Genomic DNA, 18,926 nt, shown 5'->3' on the forward strand with positions numbered 1-18,926 from the left:
CTGTATCTTTGTTTTCCTCATCCCGGCAGAACAGTCCCAACGATCACCAGGATCAGGGTGTGGGAGGGGCGACACAAATTGGAATTGTACTTCCTGAAATTTAGATTGAAGGTTGATTTGATTGACTTTTTCAAAAGCGTGGTAGAGTTAGACGCAACCGTCCAAACTCAGAGACAGCCCGCGCACCGCCAGTTGATCGGACCTGCGCATGCGCGCAGTCACGCCGGGGGCGGCGCTGTAACGGCGGACGGTAGAAAGGCGTAAACTTGGCGCTGGCGCCCGCTTTACGACCGGACGGAAAGTGAGGCGGGGATCGGAAGGTGTTGAAGGTGAGAGGGGCAGTCTGGGGCCTTTGGGCGCCGGGCTCTTTTCTGGGTGACAGCTGGGGTCCTCCGTGCCCGGGGTTCGGGCCGGGGCGGGGATAAGGGCCGATCGGTTCGGTGGGACTCAGGTGAGGCCGGGACTTGACGGGACAGGCTCGGTGTAGGATGCGCAGGTCGGTCACCGGCGGATAAGGCCGGGCACCGTGAGGAGGATGGAGGGACAGAGAGTGAGACAGGAGTGGGAGAGGAGGAGGGCGAGGGGTGAAGAGGAATATGGGGGGGGGAGGGAGAGAAGAAGGAAAGTATGTGGAGAGGCGGAGGGGTTGCAGTAGAGAGCAAAAGTTCAATGTAACCCATAAAGAAAGCCATTGAGATGGTATCTGGGCTCGGTTAAGCGGGTTGGGTTATATAGAGCTGTAGTGCTTAAACTGGTATGTGCAGGTCTGTTTCTCACTTTGGGTAGACAGTGAGTAGTGCTGAGCTGAAGGAGTCACCATTGTGTTGAATGGTGAAATAGACGTGAGGTGCTGAATGACCTTCCTCTGCGATTTATGTTGTGTTGTGATGATTCTTGCATGTGGGGGGGGAGAACAAATAAAAGTACACTTTTTATTTTCCTCAGTAATTGTGATTGTGCCACTACCAAACAGTGCAATGGCCTAATGCACGTTGTACTTCAAAAGGGAATGGAATATGTCTAGGAAATACAGACTATGTAATTGAAGCAACAGGCAGTTGGTAAAACTGAAATTGGGTATGGATGGCTGGGGTCATACCTCGCGTGAAGGAAGATAGTTGTCCAGCTGCAAGGAAAAGTTTGTGAACCCTTTACAATTACCTGATTTTCTGCATTAATTAATCATAATATGTGGTCTGATCTTCATCTAAGTCACAAAAATAGGCAAGCACAATCTGCCTTGACTAATAACACACAAGCAATTATACTGTTCATGTCTTTATTCAGTGCATGGTTTAACCATTTGCAGTGCAGCAAGAAACAGTATGTGAACCCTTCTATTTAATAACTGGTAGAACCTCTTCTGGCAGCAATAACCTCCACCAAATGGTTCCTGTACCTGCTGATCAGATTTGCACAATGGCAATGAGGAATTTTAGACCATTCCTCCATACAAAACTGTTTCAGTGCATCAATATTTCTGAAATACCTTGCATAAACAGCCCTCTTCAGGTCATGCCACAGCATCTCAATTGGGATAAGTTCTAGACTCTTCACTTGGCCATTCCAAAATACAAATTTTCTTCTTTTTAAACCATTCTGTTGTTGATTTACTCTGTATTTTAGATCATTGTCTTGTTGCATCTTCCACCTTCCATTAAGCTTCAGGTAACAGACCGTTACCCTGACCTTCTCCCGTAAAATGTTGTGATACAACTTTGAATTTATTGTTCCCTCAACAATTGCAAGCTGCCCAGGCCCTGAGGCAGTAAAGCAGCCCAAACCGTGATGCTCCTTCCACCGTGCTTCACAGTTGGGATGAGGTTTTGGTGTTGGTGTGCAGTGTCCTTTTTCTTCCAAACATAGTGGTATGCATTTCTACCAAAAAGTTCAACTTTTGTTTCATCTGTCCACAGAGCAATGCCCCAGAATTGTTGTGGAACATCCAGTTGGTCTTTTGCAAATTTGAGATGTTCAGCATTTTGTTTTGGAGAGCAGTGGTTTCCTCTGTACTGTTCTTCCATGAACACCATTCTTGTTCAGTATTTTTCTTAAAGTGGACAAATGAGCAAGTCTTCAGCAAGTCAAGTGGTTAAGGCGTCAGTCTGGTGATATGAAGGTCACTGGTTCCAGCCTCAGCTGAGGCAACGTGTGTGTCCTTGAGCAAGGCACATAACCACACAGTGCTCTGCGACGACATTGGTGCCAAGCTGTATGGGTCCTAGTGCCCTTCCCTTGGACAACATCGGTGTCGTGGAGAGGGGAGACTTGCAGCATGGGCAACTGCCGGTCTTCCATACAACCTTGCCCAGGCCTGCACCCTGGAAACCTTCCAAGGCACAAATCCATGGTCTCACGAGACTAACGGAAGCCTATTATTAGCAAGTTCTAGAGATTTCTGCATGTCCTTTGCTGTTACCCTTGGGTTCTTTTTCACCTCCTTCGGCATTGCACGTTGTGCACTTGGTGTGATCTTTGCAGGATGCCCACTCCTAGGGAGAGTAGCAACAGTACTGAATTTCCTTCATTTATAGACAATTTCTCTTTCTGTGGACTGATGAACACTCAGGACTTTAGAAATGCTTTTGTAGCCTTTTGCAGCTTCGTGCATCTCTACAATTCTTCTTCTAAGATCCTCTGAAAGTTGTTTCGAACAAGGCGTGGTGCTCATAAACAGGTCCTTCTTGAGAAGACCAGGCTCTGTCAGGAGCCTGACTTTGTATGTTTTTTATAGGGCAGGATACCTCTACAGCCCACACCTCCAGTCTCATTTCATTGATTGGAACACCTGACTCCAAATAGGTTTTGTAGAAGGTGTTCACATACTTTTTTGAACCTAGATTGTTATTAGTTTAGGCAGATTGTGTTTGTCTGTTATTGTGACCTAGAGGAAGATCAGACTACATTTTATGAGTAATTAATGCAAAAAGCCAGGTAATTGTAAAGGGTTCACAAACTTTCTTGCAACTGTAGTTGTTGGAGTTTGATCAACCCAGTCCCACAACATGACTGCAGAGATTCCCTTGGGTTTTATCCTTGGGCCCAGTAATGATTAGCTGTTTCATCAATAATTTTCTTTCCATCATAAGATCAGAAGTGGGGTTGAGTTTAGTTCCATTTGTGCTAGTCCAGACTGGATGCAGTAAAACTTCCTGCCGCTGCCTGTGAGAAGTTTGTACGTTCTCCCCGTGACTGTGGAGTTTCCTCCCACAGTCCAAAGACGTACCGGTTGGTAGATCAATTGATCATTGTAAGTTGTACGGTGATAAGGCTAGGGTTAAATTGAGAGATTGCTGGGCGACATGGCTAAAATGACCTATTCCGCTCTGTTATATCAATAAGTAAATAACCCAGACAATATCAAGGCATCAACTGGATGCAGTCAGACTTCAACAGTATCAAGGCGTCAGCTGTTAAGTATTGAGTAACGTTCGTGCCCCAAAAGTGCTAGACGTGTATTTCCATCTACTCTATTTCCCTCACTGAGTGCCACAACATCTGACCAGATCAAATTTGACAGCCACACAAAAACCCCTGGCTACAGGTCAGACACTTGGTATCTTGTTGATTTCTCACCTCATGACATTCCAAATCGTATAAGAGTGATTTGAAGGAATTTCTTTCCACTTCCATGGATGAGTACAGTACCAGCAAGTACTCAAGAAGCTGATTAGCATCCAGGACAAAGCTGCTTGAATGCAACTCCACCCATCATCTGAAACATTCATTTGTTGCGTCTCCAGTGCACGGTGGCTGCAGTGTGTGCCATCTACAACATGCAGGGCGGCTGCTAGACTACTCCAGCATCACCTTCTGTACCTGCAAGCTTTACCAGCAAAAGGGATAACAGCACTAGGCACGTAGGAACATAACTGCCTGCACATTTCCTTCCAAGTTATACCCATCCTGATTTAGAAATGTATCAGCTGTCTTTCAATCCAGCAGCACCATGGGAATATCTTCACCAGAGATTCAAGATGACAGCTCACTGCCACTTTCTAAGAAGCAGTTTGAATCCTGGAGTACTACCACACCAAAGCAGGCTCTTCAGCCTATCTAGTTCACTCTGGCCTGTCTAGTCTATCAACCCATACCATAGCCCTCCATGCCTTAACCTTCCTGTACATATCCAAACTTCTCTTAAATGTTGCAATTGAACTCGCCTTTACCACTCTTATTGGCAGCTTTTTCCACACACATGACACCCTCTGAGTGAAAAAGCCCCCCCCCCCCGATTTGCCTTCAATATTTCACCTTTCACACTAAACCTATGATGTCTAGTTCTAATCTCACCCAAAGAAGGGAAAAGCCTGGAAACATTCATCCTGTCTGTACCTCTCTTAATTTTGTAAACCTCTATAAGAGATCCTTTCATTGTTTTTCAAGTGTTAACCTATTCAACCTTTCCAACAACTCGGGTCCTGAAGTACTGGCAACGCCCTTGTAAATTTTCTTTGGACTCTTTCAGATATTTTTGTATCTTTTCTGTAAGTAGCTGATCACAATACTCCAAATTTAGCCTCACCAGTATCTTACACAACTTCAACTCCTATACTCACTGCCCTTACTAGTGAAGGTCAATGTGGCAACTCTCTGTTTATGACCTTGTCTATCTGAGATATCCTGTCTACTTGAGGTAAGTAATGAATTATAGGTTTGCCAGCAATGCTTAGAACCCAAGCAATCTAACAATGAAAAATCATGGGTAACAGTGGGCTTTTAATGAGGTTTGACTGAGACTAAAACTATTGATATGATATATGGACTTGGGAGAGCAAGTAATATAATGAACAAGAACGTGTCTAGGAAATGGTATGTGTTAAAGATGCTAAAACTGGCATAGGTTGGAAAATATCTTATAGAGACTGCTGCTGAGGCAGTGCTTCACCTTGTATGTAATTTGGATTTTGGAATTCAAGATTTGCAAATGATAATAACCTGGACGTGGGCAAAATAGAGTGCTATTCTTTTACAATCAGTGTCCAAATGAACACTTTTCAAAATGATTTAAATGCATTGTTACAGCGTATTCTGGAGATGTGGAATAGAACAAATAGTTATTTGAATATCAACCAGTCTTCAGGTCTGAATGTGGATTGTAGATTGAATTTAACATACAGCCCAGAACAATGGTCTTCATGGAGCTGCACTTCAGGAAACACCCATTTGACCTACGATGTCTGCATATGCATGAATGCAGTAAACACCCCATTGACCTGAGAAGTTTGCATGAATGCAGCTCAGAGACAATGGTGATTGACACTCATTTTGGGTGTGTTAGTGTGAAGATCTAGGTATTTGAAAATTATATGCAACTCATGTTATGTACCCCGTAACTGGGTTGCCAAACCAGCAGAAATAGGTCACTCAGTTGGAGTCTGGATTACTAGAACTAAGAAAGCTTTATTAAAGAAACAAGCAACACAGTAATCGAAAGGATAATAAATGCAACAGTTCAGCAATGATAAACACACATGTGCACAGAATTAAGATAACAGCATCAATCAAGCTCTATCGTTGTCTAGGGATAAATGACCAATTTCAAAGTGACACAAAGTTCAGTCCAATTTAGTAGTTCAGTTCGCAGTAATCGTTGCCATGGCGATGGACTGATCATTCAGACATGGCTTCCACTCACAGACCGGCGATATTGCTCACAAGCAGCTTTTGGGCAGGTCCTTAGTGATGTCACCTGAGGTCACCGACTGTGACCCCTCCTCCAGATGTGGTCGATCCTCTGCAGTGAACCCGGCACCCAAGCGAGGGTGGACACACATCGGGTTCCCGCTGATCGTACCTTTCCACCCTGTGCGTTTAAGGTCCGGTACGTCCCACCGACTCGTGAGAGGCGCACCGCTTCCAGGGTCTCGTTACCTTGGGTGTCGTGTGTGTCCTGCCTTAGCAAACCTGTCCCTTTTTATCTCCCTGCTGGGGTATCGCCTGTCCATCACTTTAAACAGTTCAGGGTTCAAAGGGGGAGCCACTCCAGACAGCTCTCTCTCTCTCCCGTCCCTTCATTACACATCTCCAGACGCTGCTCCATTGTTCCTTATCTCTCCTTCCCCTGAGGACAGTTGGCAGACCAACTGCTGATCTCACAGGACAGCTAACATCTATGTGTATTCTCGTCACACTTCCCCCCTTTAAGGATTTTTACCAGGAGGTAAAAATTACAAACATGAATACATTATTTGATACACACAAATATACATCGTTATCAGCTATTTGGCTAATACAGGGAATTTGAAGTTGTCAACACCTTGACAGACAGTCATCACATTTTCTGTTCCTTTTATAGGTGTTATTAATAATTCCTTAGACCAGGCTCCAACTCAGCAAACTTCATAGTGGCCAAAAACACTGATGAATTGCAATCAATGTAACCTCTCATTTGGCTTTGTCCTGGACCACAATAACAAGGGTCGTCCCATTCCGACCTAGTTTCCTCTCGCAAGGGCTTAGTAGGAGGGGGAGGGGTAGTGACCGCAGAGTTATGGCAAAACTTCCTACAGTACCCCACCATATCCAAGAGCTTTCTGAGGGCCCTCTTGTCTGTCGGGGTTGGGAAGTCAGCGATAGCCTGCACTGTAGCTTGCGTCGCTGCCAGCTGCCCCTGTGTCACCACAATTCCCAGGTAAGTGACCTTCATGTGGCCGCACTTATTTTTTTCAAGGTTCACTATCAAGCTGGCTTCAGACAGCCGTATTAAATTGCCAATACACACCTCTTGTGTTCATCAGCCCTTTAGTCACTGAATTACTCATTATATATGGATGTTGTTTGCTAGGCTGACCTATTGTAACAGACATCACCCAACGTCCCAGTTCTTTGCATTGCCTCGGGACAATCAACCACACGGGTGCGAGTCGTTTAATTTCTCCTAAAGAGTCGCTTTGTTCGGGGATTAAGGGAGAGACCTTATCAGTAGACCTGGCCAAAACAATAGCCTTCTCCCATCTGATCGATCCCATACTAATCTTTTCAAAATGGTTTTTTTCTCTTATCAGGGGGCCCCTAGCTTCATTGATTTCCACGCTAACACCGACTAGGTTTGTTAGCATATCAAAAGCCGGTGACCGTCTCAGTTCGCGTCGGTCATAATCAATAACATTCTTCTCCCTGGGCAGCCAGTAAATCTCTTTCATGATTCCACCAACTGTTTCCTCCAGCACCGCAAAATGTCCACCGGGGGGTACCTCGTGGGCCATGTTAAAAACCTCATCCCCATTACTCTTTTGCACCACCCCCCACTCCTCATCTATGGGTACTGTACTTGATTTTCCTTTTTTCCTTAGCACTTCCTCCTCCACACAATAGCCTACTAGTTCCCTTGCTAAAGCTGTGTCAGAGAGAGCTGTCTCTGCTGAAACCATCAGCCCCTCGTTTCGCTCCTGCGTCTGCACAAATTCTTTCCTGGCTACTGCTACGTCTGTCCCAGCTCCCTCACTGCCTCTTGTCTCACTACGCTCTTTCTTTTCATTTTCTACCCTCTTCTCATACAAGGTTGACAGAAACGTTTCAGCTAAATTCACTACCACAGTCCCGTGATGAACCTGTGAGTCCATGGGCGGGGCCTCAATGCTGGCAGGCTGACCTGTCAATCTCACGACTGGGAACACGATTCCCCCGGCGATGTCATTACTGAGCAAGACTTCCACGCCTTTCATCGGTAATTCGGACCTCACCCCAATCGTGACCAGTCCAGAGACCAGGTTGCTTTGTAAGTGTATCTGGTGCAAAGGGACTGACTCTGTCCCTTCCCCAACACCTTTGACCTCTACCTCCCTAGTCTGGGTCTCTGAGCTAAACTCTAATACACTCTTCAGTATTAGTGACTGACACGCTCCCGTGTCTCTCCAGATCCGCACTGGAACTGGTTTTAACCCCTCCTTCACTGACACCAATCCGGCCGAGATAAACCTCTCGCACCCTTCCTGAACTTTTTCAGACCTGTCCTTCCCTAGCGGTTCACTTAACAGCTCGATACAGCCATTCAAAATCGCTGTTTTTCCTTTTCCCGTCTCCTTCTTTGGGGCAAAGCACCTGGACGCAAAGTGTCCGGCTTTCCCACAATTATAGCAGACGACCCCAGGAGACTTCCTACCAGACTGCTCCCGGTCTACCTTATCCTTTTCACTAGTCCCCGGCTTACTTTCTGACTTTTCCGGCGGACTCTCCCTGCCGTCCTGACTACCCTTCTGGTAGCCTTTACTCGGGGCAAACTTCATTTTATGCGTCAACGCATACTCATCTGCTAACTTAGCAGTTGCAGCTAATGTGGCTGCCTCTTTCCCATCGAGGTAGGGTCTCATACCCTCAGGGACACAACCTTTAAACTGCTCAATCAGGATCAGTTGTAGCAGTCTGTCATAATCGCCCTCTACCCCCTTTGAGGCGCACCAACGCTCACAATATGTCTGCATCTCACGGGTAAACTCCAAATACGTGCGGTCCCACTGCTTCCTCGCATTCCGGAACCTCTGCCGGTATGCCTCCGGGACCAACTCATAAATCCTGAGGATGGCCTCTTTTACCACCTCATACCTCTGGGCATCTTCTGCGGACAAAGCGGAGTAAGCTTCTTGGGCTTTCCCTTTCAGTACACTCTGAAGTAAGACAACCCACTTATCCCTCGGCCAGTCCTGACTTATAGCCACTTTTTCGAAGTGGAGAAAGTACCGATCCACGTCGGTATCGTCAAATGGGGGAACCAGCCTAACCTCCTGGGTCGCCCGGAACCCTCCACCTTGGTTCGGCACGAGCCCCTGCTCGGCCCTTATCTTTAACTTCTCCAGCTCAAATTCCCTTTCCCTCTGTTTCCCTCTCTCTTCTCGCTCCCATTGCCTCTCTTTCTCCTCTCTCTCCAACTGTCTCTCTCTCTCTTGCCTTTCTACCTCTTTCTCTTTCTCCCGCCTTTCTAACTCTCTCTCCTGCCTTTCTAACTCTCTCTCCTTCTCCCACCTTTCTAACTGCTTCTCTTCGTGTTCTAACTGTCGTACCCGGAACTCGTGCTCAAGTCTCAGTTTTTCAAGCTGTACCTGTACCGCGTCTCCAGCAGGTTTTTCAATAGACACCACTCCCAGCTCGCCTTGGGGAAACACACCCTTAGATACATAGTGCTCTACGATAGCTCTGTGTATCTCCTCTCTCCTCATTGTTGACTTCACCTTAGCAAGATTTAACTGTTTGGCCACAGCTACTAATTCCGATTTCCTGGCATCCTCTAATGCCTCCAAGGTCGGCGCCTTTATAAATTCCTCAGCCTCCATTTCTGCTGTTTGTCTTTTCTTTCTTTCGGGAATTTTACCCCAATCAATTTACTCCGTCCCAAATTTAGCGTTCAAAATCGCGGACGAGAACCCCACTTATGTTACGTACCCCGTAACTGGGTTGCCAAACCAGCAGAAATGGATCACTCAGTTGGAGTCTGGATTACTAGAACTAAGAAAGTTTTATTAAAGAAACAAGCAACACAGTAATCGAAAGGATAAATGCAACAGTTCAGCAATGATAAACACACATGTGCACAGAATTAAGATAACAGCATCAATCAAGCTCTATCGTTGTCTAGGGATAAATGACCAATTTCAAAGTGACACAAAGTTCAGTCCAATTTAGTAGTTCAGTTCGCAGTAATCGTTGCCATGGCGATGGACAACGTGGGGGGAGAGAGAGAGAGAACGGGAACGACTGATCATTCAGACACGGCTTCCACTCACAGACCGGCGATATTGCTCACAAGCAGCTTTCGGGCAGGTCCTTGGTGATGTCACCTGAGGTCACCGACTGTGACCCCTCCTCCAGATGTGGTCGATCCCCTGCAGTGAACCCGGCACCCAAGCGAGGGTGGACACACATCGGGTTCCCGCTGATCGTACCTTTCCACCCTGTGCGTTTAAGGTCCGGTACGTCCCACCGACTCGTGAGAGGCGCACCGCTTCCAGGGTCTCGTTACTTCGGGTGTCTTGTGTGTCCTGTCTTAGCGAACCTGTCCCTTTTTATCCCCCTGCTGGGGTATCGCCTGTCCATCACTTCAAACAGTTCAGGGTTCAAAAGGGGAGCCACTCCAGCAGCTCTCTCTCTCTCCTGTCCCTTCATTACACATCTCCAGACGCTGCTCCATTGTTCCTTATCTCTCCTTCCCCTGAGGACAGGTGGCAGACCAACTGCTGATCTCACAGGACAGCTAACATCTATGTGTATTCTCGTCACACTCAAAAGAAGCATTATGAATGCATTGTAACTATAGGAATTGTCCTGTTGTTACTTTTGTTCTTTAACATATAAAAATGTGATATAATGTTGGGTCCGGGAGCCTTTACCAGGAATGTCTCCATAAGAATGGCTGCTGATTGTGCTGAATAAATTAGATTAGATTCAACTTTATTGTCATTGTGCCGATTACAGATACAAAGCCAATGAAATGCTTAGCATCTGAGCAGGTGCAGAAGAATAGTATTATTTACAAAATAACTGAATAAAAAGTGCTACAGCATACAAATATAAAAGTACTGAGACAGTCCAATATGGATGTAATACTGCTTAACGCTGTGATGTGAGGTTCAGCAGGGTCACAGCCTCAGGGAAGAAGCTCTTCCTGTGCCTGCTGGTGCAGGAGCGGAGGCGGAGGCTCCTGTAGCGCCTACCGGATGGGAGGAGAGTAAACCCATAGTTAGGGTGAGATGCATCCCTGATAATGCTTTTCACCCTGCCCAGGCAGCGTTTATGGTAGATGTTCTCAATGGTGGGCAGTTTGGTGCCGATAATCCACTGGGCAGTTTTCACCACACGCTGGAGTGCTTTGTGGTCCGATATGGGACAGTTGCCATACTACACTGAGATGCAGTTGGTGAGTATGCTCTCAATGGTACAGCGGTAAAAGTCCGTCAGTATCCTGGGACAGAGGTGAGCTTTCTTGATGCTCCGCAGGAAGTAAAGGTGCTGTTGCGCCTTTTTGATCAGGATGGAGCCCTCTATATCAGTGACTATATAGTGTTTTCAGCATCTGGTGACTTCAATTATATATTTTAGAAGGAATGTTACCAAAAAGGAATAGTTATTTAGGACTGCTTTTTCACAAGTAATTGAAAGTGGCATTGCATGTAAACAGGGCTAGTGAATGAGTGATAGGTTCCAAAGAGAGCCATCTAAATATAAATATAGAACCCACCAACAAAACCTCATCCAACTCCCCTTTGAATGTTTGCAGCCGATCAATGCAGGCTGGCAACATAAGTCAAAGTCTCCGCAGCAGGAACAAACTTTTCTATTACCTAGTCTTCCTTGTTGTCTATGTTTTGCATATCTTGTTTACTTGTAAAGTGGTCCCAGAAACTAAATTTTCTGGAGACTCAGCTATCCAATGTCAGCCAGTGTTGTAGTGGCTTCAGCATCGGACTTCAAGGCAAATGGTCCCGAGTTTGAATCTGGCCGGCTTTCCATCTGTGCTGGGTTGAGCATCAAGCTAGCAACTCGGCTTCATTTTTAAAAAAGTCAAATGCTATGGCAACGGCAAAAATGCCATCCATTGTTCCTTACCACATCTTGTGGTACAACAGCAGCAGCTATCGAAGATGTTGTGGTTAGTTTGAATCCTTGTTTTAAAGTAGCAAAACTCCACTGAACAGGACACAATGGATTGGTTCAGACCTGCCCACAGACTTATTTAGAGGCAGTAGAATGTTTGTGTTATTTCTACTGCGAGATCACTCAAGCTTAAAACACAGCATTCCTTTTCCTATCTAGTATCTTAAGCATACTTTATGAGGCCAGGAATGTTTGTTGCTTCAAAATATATGACGCTATTCTGTTTTCATCAGAAAGCTCCTGGTTGAACTGTTCCCAATCCCACAGCCATGCCATTAATTGACCTCCAGGGAAAGCTGGGCATCAACATCGACAAATGGATGCTAATCCAAAGTGGTGCACAGCCCCACAACCGGCCGGCCCGTTGTCACGTATTTGAGAAGGATTGGATTGAATGTGCTCATGGGATCGGGAAAATCAGAGCCATGAAGGAGTGTAATCTGGAAATGGAAGATTTCTATGAATGTGTGAACCGAACTAAGTTGGTGAGTCGGCAGGCGTAAAAACAATGTGCCATATTGTCACAAATGTTGATGAGCAGTGTAGCTGTAGTATTTCCTTGCAATGCCTCTGTAAAGTTATCTTTTCACTTTTGAATTGAATGTTTAGAATCAGAATCAGTTTTAATATCACTAGCATATGTCATTAAATTTGTTGTGGCCACAGTGCAATGCAATACATTAAAGACTAAAATACAATTTATAAAAAATCGGATCATAGAAAACTACAGCACTAAAATAGGCCCTTCAGCCCATCTAGTCTGCAAAACCATTTAAACAGCCTACACCCATCGACCTGCACCCATATCACAGCCCTCCATATCCTCCCATCCATGTACCTATCCAAACTTCTCTTAAACGTTGAAATCAAAATCGTATCCACCACTTGTGCCAGCAGCTCATTCCACACTCTCATCACCCTCTGAGTGAAGAGGTTCCCCTCATGTTTCCCCTTAAACGCTTTACCTTTCACCCATAGCCCATGACCTCTAGTTGTAGTCCCACACAACCTCAGTGGAAAAAGCCTGCTTTCGTTTTCCCTATCAATACCCCTCATAATTTTGTATACTTCTATCAAATCTCCCCTCAATTTTCTACATTCCAGGAAATAAAGTTTTCTAACCTAGTCAATCTTTCCTTGTAACTCAGGTCCTCCAGTACCAACAACATCCTTGTAAATTTTCTCTGTACTCTTTCAATCTTGTTTACATCTTTCCTGTAGGTAGGTGACCAAAACTGCACACAATACTCCAAATTAGGCCTCACCAATGTCTTATCCAACTTCAACATAACATCCCATCTGATGTACTCAATACTTTGATCTGAAGGCCAATGTGCTAAAAGCTTTCTTTGCAGCCCTATTTGCTGGTGATGCCCCTTTCAACAAATTATACAACTACAGACGCAAAAAATCCATCTATAATCTCCTCCACCTCTTCTGGCTCCACACATAGATTGCCATTTTGATCTTCCAAAGGACCTATTTTGTCCCTTGCAATCCTTTTGCTCGTAATATTATCTGTAGAAGACCTTAGGATTCTCTTTCACCTTGTCTGCCAGAGCAACCTCGTGCCTTCTTTTAGCCTTTCTGAAGTGGTCTCTTACGTTTCTTACACTCCTCAAGTACCTCATTTGTTCCTACCTGCCCATACCTGCTACACACCTTTATTTTCCTTAACTAGGCCCTCAATACCTCTAGAAAACCAAAGTTCCCTAAACTTGTTTCCTTTCCTTTTATTCTGACAGGCACGTCAAAGCTTTGTAGTCTCAAAATTTTACTTCTGAAGCCCTCCCATTTACTAAGTGCATGCTATATACTGATTAAGGAAACTTTCCTGAACACATTCGACAAACTCTATCCCATCTAGTCCTTTTACAGTCAGGGTGTAGAGAGGCCAGCATGCATCCTTGAAGTGCTCCAATGTTGATTGTCAGTTGAGGGTGGGGGGTTATTTCTGATCCGCACTGTTAGTTGTTGAATGGTGCATTTACTTGATGCACACTTTACTGTGCGGGTTTTTCAATTACTACTTGACGGTACTGTTTTGTTAGAAGTGTCTGTAAATGACCAGATCTCCATGCTCTCAAGTGCTGTGCTGACATGGTGCTTTATGTTTCCATGCTCACAGGAAAAAAGGCTGAGCAGCATCCGAGCACAAAGAGAAAAGCTGATAAAGGAAGGCAAGTACACTCCTCCAGACTACCACACCGGCAAAGGTGACCAACGTCCATAAGCATTGTCCTTGTCTTCGTTACCCATACAGGAGCAAGCATCAGATGATCCTCTCAACAGTCTAAAAACTGGAACATTACAGTTAGCTTGTGCTGAAGGTTATCATGGGACAATGCACAGCTTGTGTGTCCAGTTTAGTTGGGTTGTTTTGGGAAGGCTATTTGTGGGCAATGATTGTGCAACTTGTCTATAAAGATTATTAAATCTAATTACGATACTGATTGTTAGCTTTGTCTGTCATCTGTGATGAGAGATTCTATGATTCCAGTCTTTTTACTGTCACCTTTGGCTCAGCTGATAGCGCTCCCACAGTCCTGCCTTCGACTTCCGGTTCAGAAACCGTGCACAAGAATCTGGACTGATGACTGACCTTCCAGTGCAGAGCTGAAGAAATGCTGCACTGTCAGTGGTTCACTCTTGGATAAAGCCCTCTGCTCTCTCCCAAGAGAGTGAGGTTCTCTTTGCCAATAATTCAAGGAAGAATCCCTGGTTATCCACCTGACCTGCCCAATACTTAATTGTGAACATTAATAAAACATGTGGACATTACCTTTTTGTGAACGTTTGCTATACATAATTATGTGTTTCCTGTGCCTCATTAACTGAAAATTCGTTGAGATGCTTTGAAAGAGATGTTAAAAGTGTGATATAATTTTCCCCCCTTTTTGTACTTGCTGTTATAGTCTTGGCTAAAGACAATTCCGTATGTCTATTTGACCACAATCTGAGAATGAACCAGATCACTTGGAAACTTCCTTCCATCATATCTGCAGCACTAAGACTTCAACCAATGTAAAGACACCCTTTTCTGCCCATGTCTTAATTCCTCTGACCTGAAATAAATTAACCAAATCTTGAACTCTAGACCTGACAGTTTCAGTGCTATCCTGACTGCTGTCTATATAGACCTCTAATCATCCAGAACTCTGGAGCCTGGCTCATAATTCATATTACATAACCACATTCAGTTGAACCATGAAATAATTCTATAGCTCTATTTGACTCGGGCTTCATGGATGTCAAATTCTGCTATTTTGCTGTTCTTCATATGAAGTAATCTATAGCCGTTCTAATTGCTGTATTTTTCACTTTTGATTATTAGTTACAATTACTGTTTGAAATTCTCGCTTTTTTTTTTAACTCACTTCCTCCTGATCAAAGATACAGCTATGGAATCTCATTGAGGGGTGTAGCTACATCTAACTGTTGTATAAACAATAGAAAGTGAAGAAGTACTCACCAGGTCAAGGACTTTCTCTGGTAAGAAATAGATTAATGCTTCAGGTTTATGAATCATCGAAGCTGGAGAAGTGCTGATTCCTGGTGGAAAATCTTGCATCGGTGAGGACACATTAGATTAGATTAGATTATGAGGACACTCAGTCCTCATTTATTGTCATTTAGAAATGCATGCATTAAAAAATGATACAATGTTCCTCCAGAAGGATATCAGAAACACAGGACAAACCAAGACTAAAACTGACAAAACCACATAATTATAGCATATAGTTACAACAGTGCAAAGCAATACCGTAATTTGATAAAGAGCAATACCATGAGAATTAGGAGCAGAATTAGGCCATTCAGCCCTTCATGTCTGCTCTGCCATTCAATTGTGGCTGATTTATATTTCCTCTCAACTCCATTTTTCCTGCCTTCTCCCAATAACTATTGGAGTTTTTACTAATCATAATTGAGCTTAGCTGTAAAGGCCCTTCAAGATGAATTGCTGAATGGAAGAGAAACAGAATGGATTCGCTCTCAAAATTCCCTTTCCGTGATCACTTATTGACACCCTATTGCTGATCCCCAGCTAATAATTTCAGAAATTATCTGTTCATTGAAGTAATGGCTGGAATGGAACTGAGCCTTGGAGAGGCAGCAGCCTCCATCAGACAAATCTCTCTGAAAGACTGAATGACAACGTCAGGTTCCCATCTTCCTCACTTTTCCTTTCAACATCCTCCACATTCAACAAGCTCTCCTCCATCACATTTCCTATGATAACATCCAGAGACATTTTGCATCCTCTCCCATTTCAGCATTTTCATTGTGAACATTCTCTCCTTGGCTCCCAGGTTCTCTTCCATCTCTCCATTTCATGGTATCTTCTCACGTGACCACAAATGGAGACCTGACCTTTTTATCTTTTCCTTCTACCACACAGAACCAAGGCATTCTTCCCTGGTGAAGCAGTTACCTTAAGTATTAACTACTAATACGAAGTATTGACTAGCAGTTACCTTGGTGTCCTGCAGTGTGGTCTGTATACCGCACACTTTGGCCATGAAAGGGACTCCAAGATGGTGTGTTGCCTCCCAGGTGCTGGTGTCCAGGATGTCTCAGAGCAGCTGCAGAAGACTCAAGATGGAGGGTGAGCTGCCAAAGCTTTGGTGCCAAGATGCACCACATGACATAGGTAGAAGATCCTGCACAGTGAGTGTAGGGAGTTCGGGAAGCGGCTGAAGAGCAGGACCTCCAAGACAGCAGGAATCTCTATATTACTCCCAGTACCATGTGTTAACAGGGCAGGAATAGGATGATGGCAGAGATGAATGAGTGGCTGAGGAACTGATGCAGGGGGCAGGGTTTCAGATTTTGGGATCTTATGCGGAAGGTATGACTGCACACAAAGGCTAGGTTATACCTGAACCCAAGGGGGACTGATGTCCTTGCAGGCAGGCTTGCTAGAGTTGTTGAGGAGGGTTTCAACTAATTTGGCAGGGGTTTGGGAACTGGAGTGTTGGGGCTAAGGATGGGACAAGTCGATAAAGTGTGTAGTGAGACTGAGTGTGAACAGGCAAATAATAGGGAAAATTGCAGTCGGTAGGATGAATTGAAGTGTAATGGTAAAATAGGGTGAAGATATTCAAAGGCTTGCAGTATACAGAGTAAGGTAGATGATCTTGCAGCACAAATAGAGGTTGGCAGGTATGACAGTGTGGACATCACAGAGTTGTGGCTGAAAGAAGATTATAGTTGGAAGCTTAACATCCAAGGAATCACATTGTATCGAAAGGACAGGCAGGTAGGCAGAGGGGGTGGGGTGGCACTTTGAACTTCAATCCTTCAAGAATCACTAGATTCTGGAATGGTTCAGAAGGATTGGATAATTGCAATTATCTCCCCACTCTTCAAGAAGGGAGAGAGGCAGAAGAAAGGAAGTTAGCCTAACTTCAGTGGTTGGGAAGCTGTTGGAGTCCATTGTTCAGGATGAAGGCTTGGGTAGATTAGGAGAATGGGCAAAGAAGTGGCAGGTGGAATACAGAATAGGGAAATGTATGGTCATGCACTTTGGTAGAAAGAATAAAGGTGTAGATTGTTTTCTAAACGGAGAAAATTCGAAAATCTGAGGTGCAAAGGGACTTGGGAGTCCTTGTGCAGGATTCCCTGAAGGTTAACTTGCACATTGAGTCTGTGGTAAGGAAGACAAATGCAATGTTAGTATTCATTTCAAATCAGAACAAGGATGAGGTGCATTGGTCAGAGTGCACTTGAGTATTGTTAGTAGATTTGGGCCCTTTATCTCAGAAAAGCTGTGCTGGCCCTGTATACGGTCGAGAGGAGTTCACGAGAATTATTCAGGGAATGAAAGGGTTAACATATGAGGAGCACTTGATGGCTCTGGGCCTGTACTTGCTGGAGTTGGTGGGGGGGGGGGGGTCTATTGAATTTTGAAAGGCATAATGGAGTGGATGTGGAGAAGGTATTTCCTATAGTGAATGAGTCAAGGACCAGAGGGCACAGCCTCAGAATAGAGGGACATCCACTTAGAGATGAGGAGGAATTTGTTTAACCAGAGGGTAGTGAGTCTGTGAAATTCTTTGCCACAGATGACTGTGGAGGCCAAGTCATTGAGTATATTTAAAGTGGAGGTTCTTGTCTAGTCAGACAAGTTATGGGAGAAGACAGGAGAATAGGGTTGAGAAGGATAATATATCAGCCATGATGGAATGGAGGAGTGGACGATGGGCCGAATGGATTAAATCTGCTCCTATAGCATATGGTTTTGTACCTCGGTTCAGTCTGCAAGGGCAAGTCTGGTCTTACAGTTGCCTTGAATTTCTGTTGTTCATCCACTCCCACACCACGGTTTTTGGCCTCGTATACCAGCATCTCATTTTCCGACTAAGCTCTCTGCAGGTCTGAGCTCAGCATTGAATTCAATGACCTCAGATAATAAATTTGTATTGGAACTGGCCAGCTCTGACAGAAGGTCATTGGTCTGCCCATTACAGACTCCCTGGTTTCCACCCATCGTGGAATCCAATTTGTTCTCTCAGCCCTTCTCCACTGCAAATAGAGACATTTGCTTTCTACCTTGTCCTTGTTCTGATGAAATATCTTCAACATGAAATGATAACCTTTACTTTTCTCTCTACAGCTGCTGCCTAATTTATGGAGCATGAATCGTTCATCTGGGCCCACTTGTAATTAAGCACAGTTGGTAGTTCCTGACCAGCTTCGTTCGATAGCTTTTTGGCTAGATAGTTTTAGCAGGTGTTTTTGATGTGGTCACAGTCATTGTTGAGTTATTCAGGTATCATTCTCAGATGGAAGTCACACTGGATTAGCAGAACCTGGTTTCGAGAAGATTACTTAGGTCGCAAACTAGGATCTCATTTAATCCTTTTCCCACCATCAGTATGTGCCTCCATAGAAATGATGATAAATCAGAATAGATAAAATGCTGATGTTCAACAAGTATTGGTTGGTTTATGGTGTTAATGTGGATTAGAAGACCTTCCGGTAATCCTTTTTTTTTAGAAATGATACCTACATTTGTGACCCTATATTTCCACATGAAAATGTCTATTCACCTACAGGCTATGACTGGTCTGGTACAGACCCAAACCATCCATCATGAAGTGCTGTCCATGGATCAGAATGTTATGTCTGGCTGTATCATCTAAGTCAGCAAGTGCCATGCCAGTAATCAACTGTCCTGAAGTTGTAACATAGTTTGAGTCGTGCAGTAGTAAAACACAAGTTCTTAATTTTCTTTCTCTGTAGCAAGAATGCCACCAACTGAGTCACACCAGCATGATTTACCACTGTTCACTTGCATTTTACTTATATTTTCTGTTCTTCCGTCAACAATAACAAGT

The 18,926-nt window shown here is 44.5% G+C and overlaps 1 protein-coding gene across 2 annotated transcripts; it reads left to right on the forward strand.

The window, feature by feature from the left end:
• Positions 1-213: 213 nt before the first annotated feature.
• Positions 214-14,661, forward strand: ndufs5 (NADH:ubiquinone oxidoreductase subunit S5). 2 transcript variants are annotated; one of them, XM_063033679.1, is made up of 3 exons: positions 214-329; positions 11,820-12,071; positions 13,715-14,661. In XM_063033679.1, the coding sequence occupies exons 2-3, from the start codon at positions 11,856-11,858 to the stop codon at positions 13,817-13,819; spliced, it is 321 nt and encodes a 106-aa protein (XP_062889749.1). In that variant the 5' UTR covers positions 214-329; positions 11,820-11,855; the 3' UTR covers positions 13,820-14,661. The 2 variants fall into 2 exon arrangements, with proteins under 2 accessions (XP_062889749.1, XP_062889750.1); XM_063033680.1 differs by lacking the exon at positions 214-329 and adding an exon at positions 344-451.
• Positions 14,662-18,926: the final 4,265 nt, after the last annotated feature.

This window comes from Mobula hypostoma, chromosome 26 (genome assembly GCF_963921235.1).
Source record: "Mobula hypostoma chromosome 26, sMobHyp1.1, whole genome shotgun sequence".
NCBI classification, from domain to species: domain Eukaryota; kingdom Metazoa; phylum Chordata; class Chondrichthyes; order Myliobatiformes; family Myliobatidae; genus Mobula; species Mobula hypostoma.

Coding starts and splice junctions, on each gene's coding strand:
- ndufs5 (XM_063033679.1), top strand. CDS start 11,856: ATGCCATTAATTGACCTCCAGGGAAAGCTGGGCATCAACATCGACAAA. Junction 12,072..13,714: donor GTGTGAACCGAACTAAGTTG/GTGAGTCGGCAG, acceptor CCATGCTCACAG/GAAAAAAGGCTGAGCAGCAT.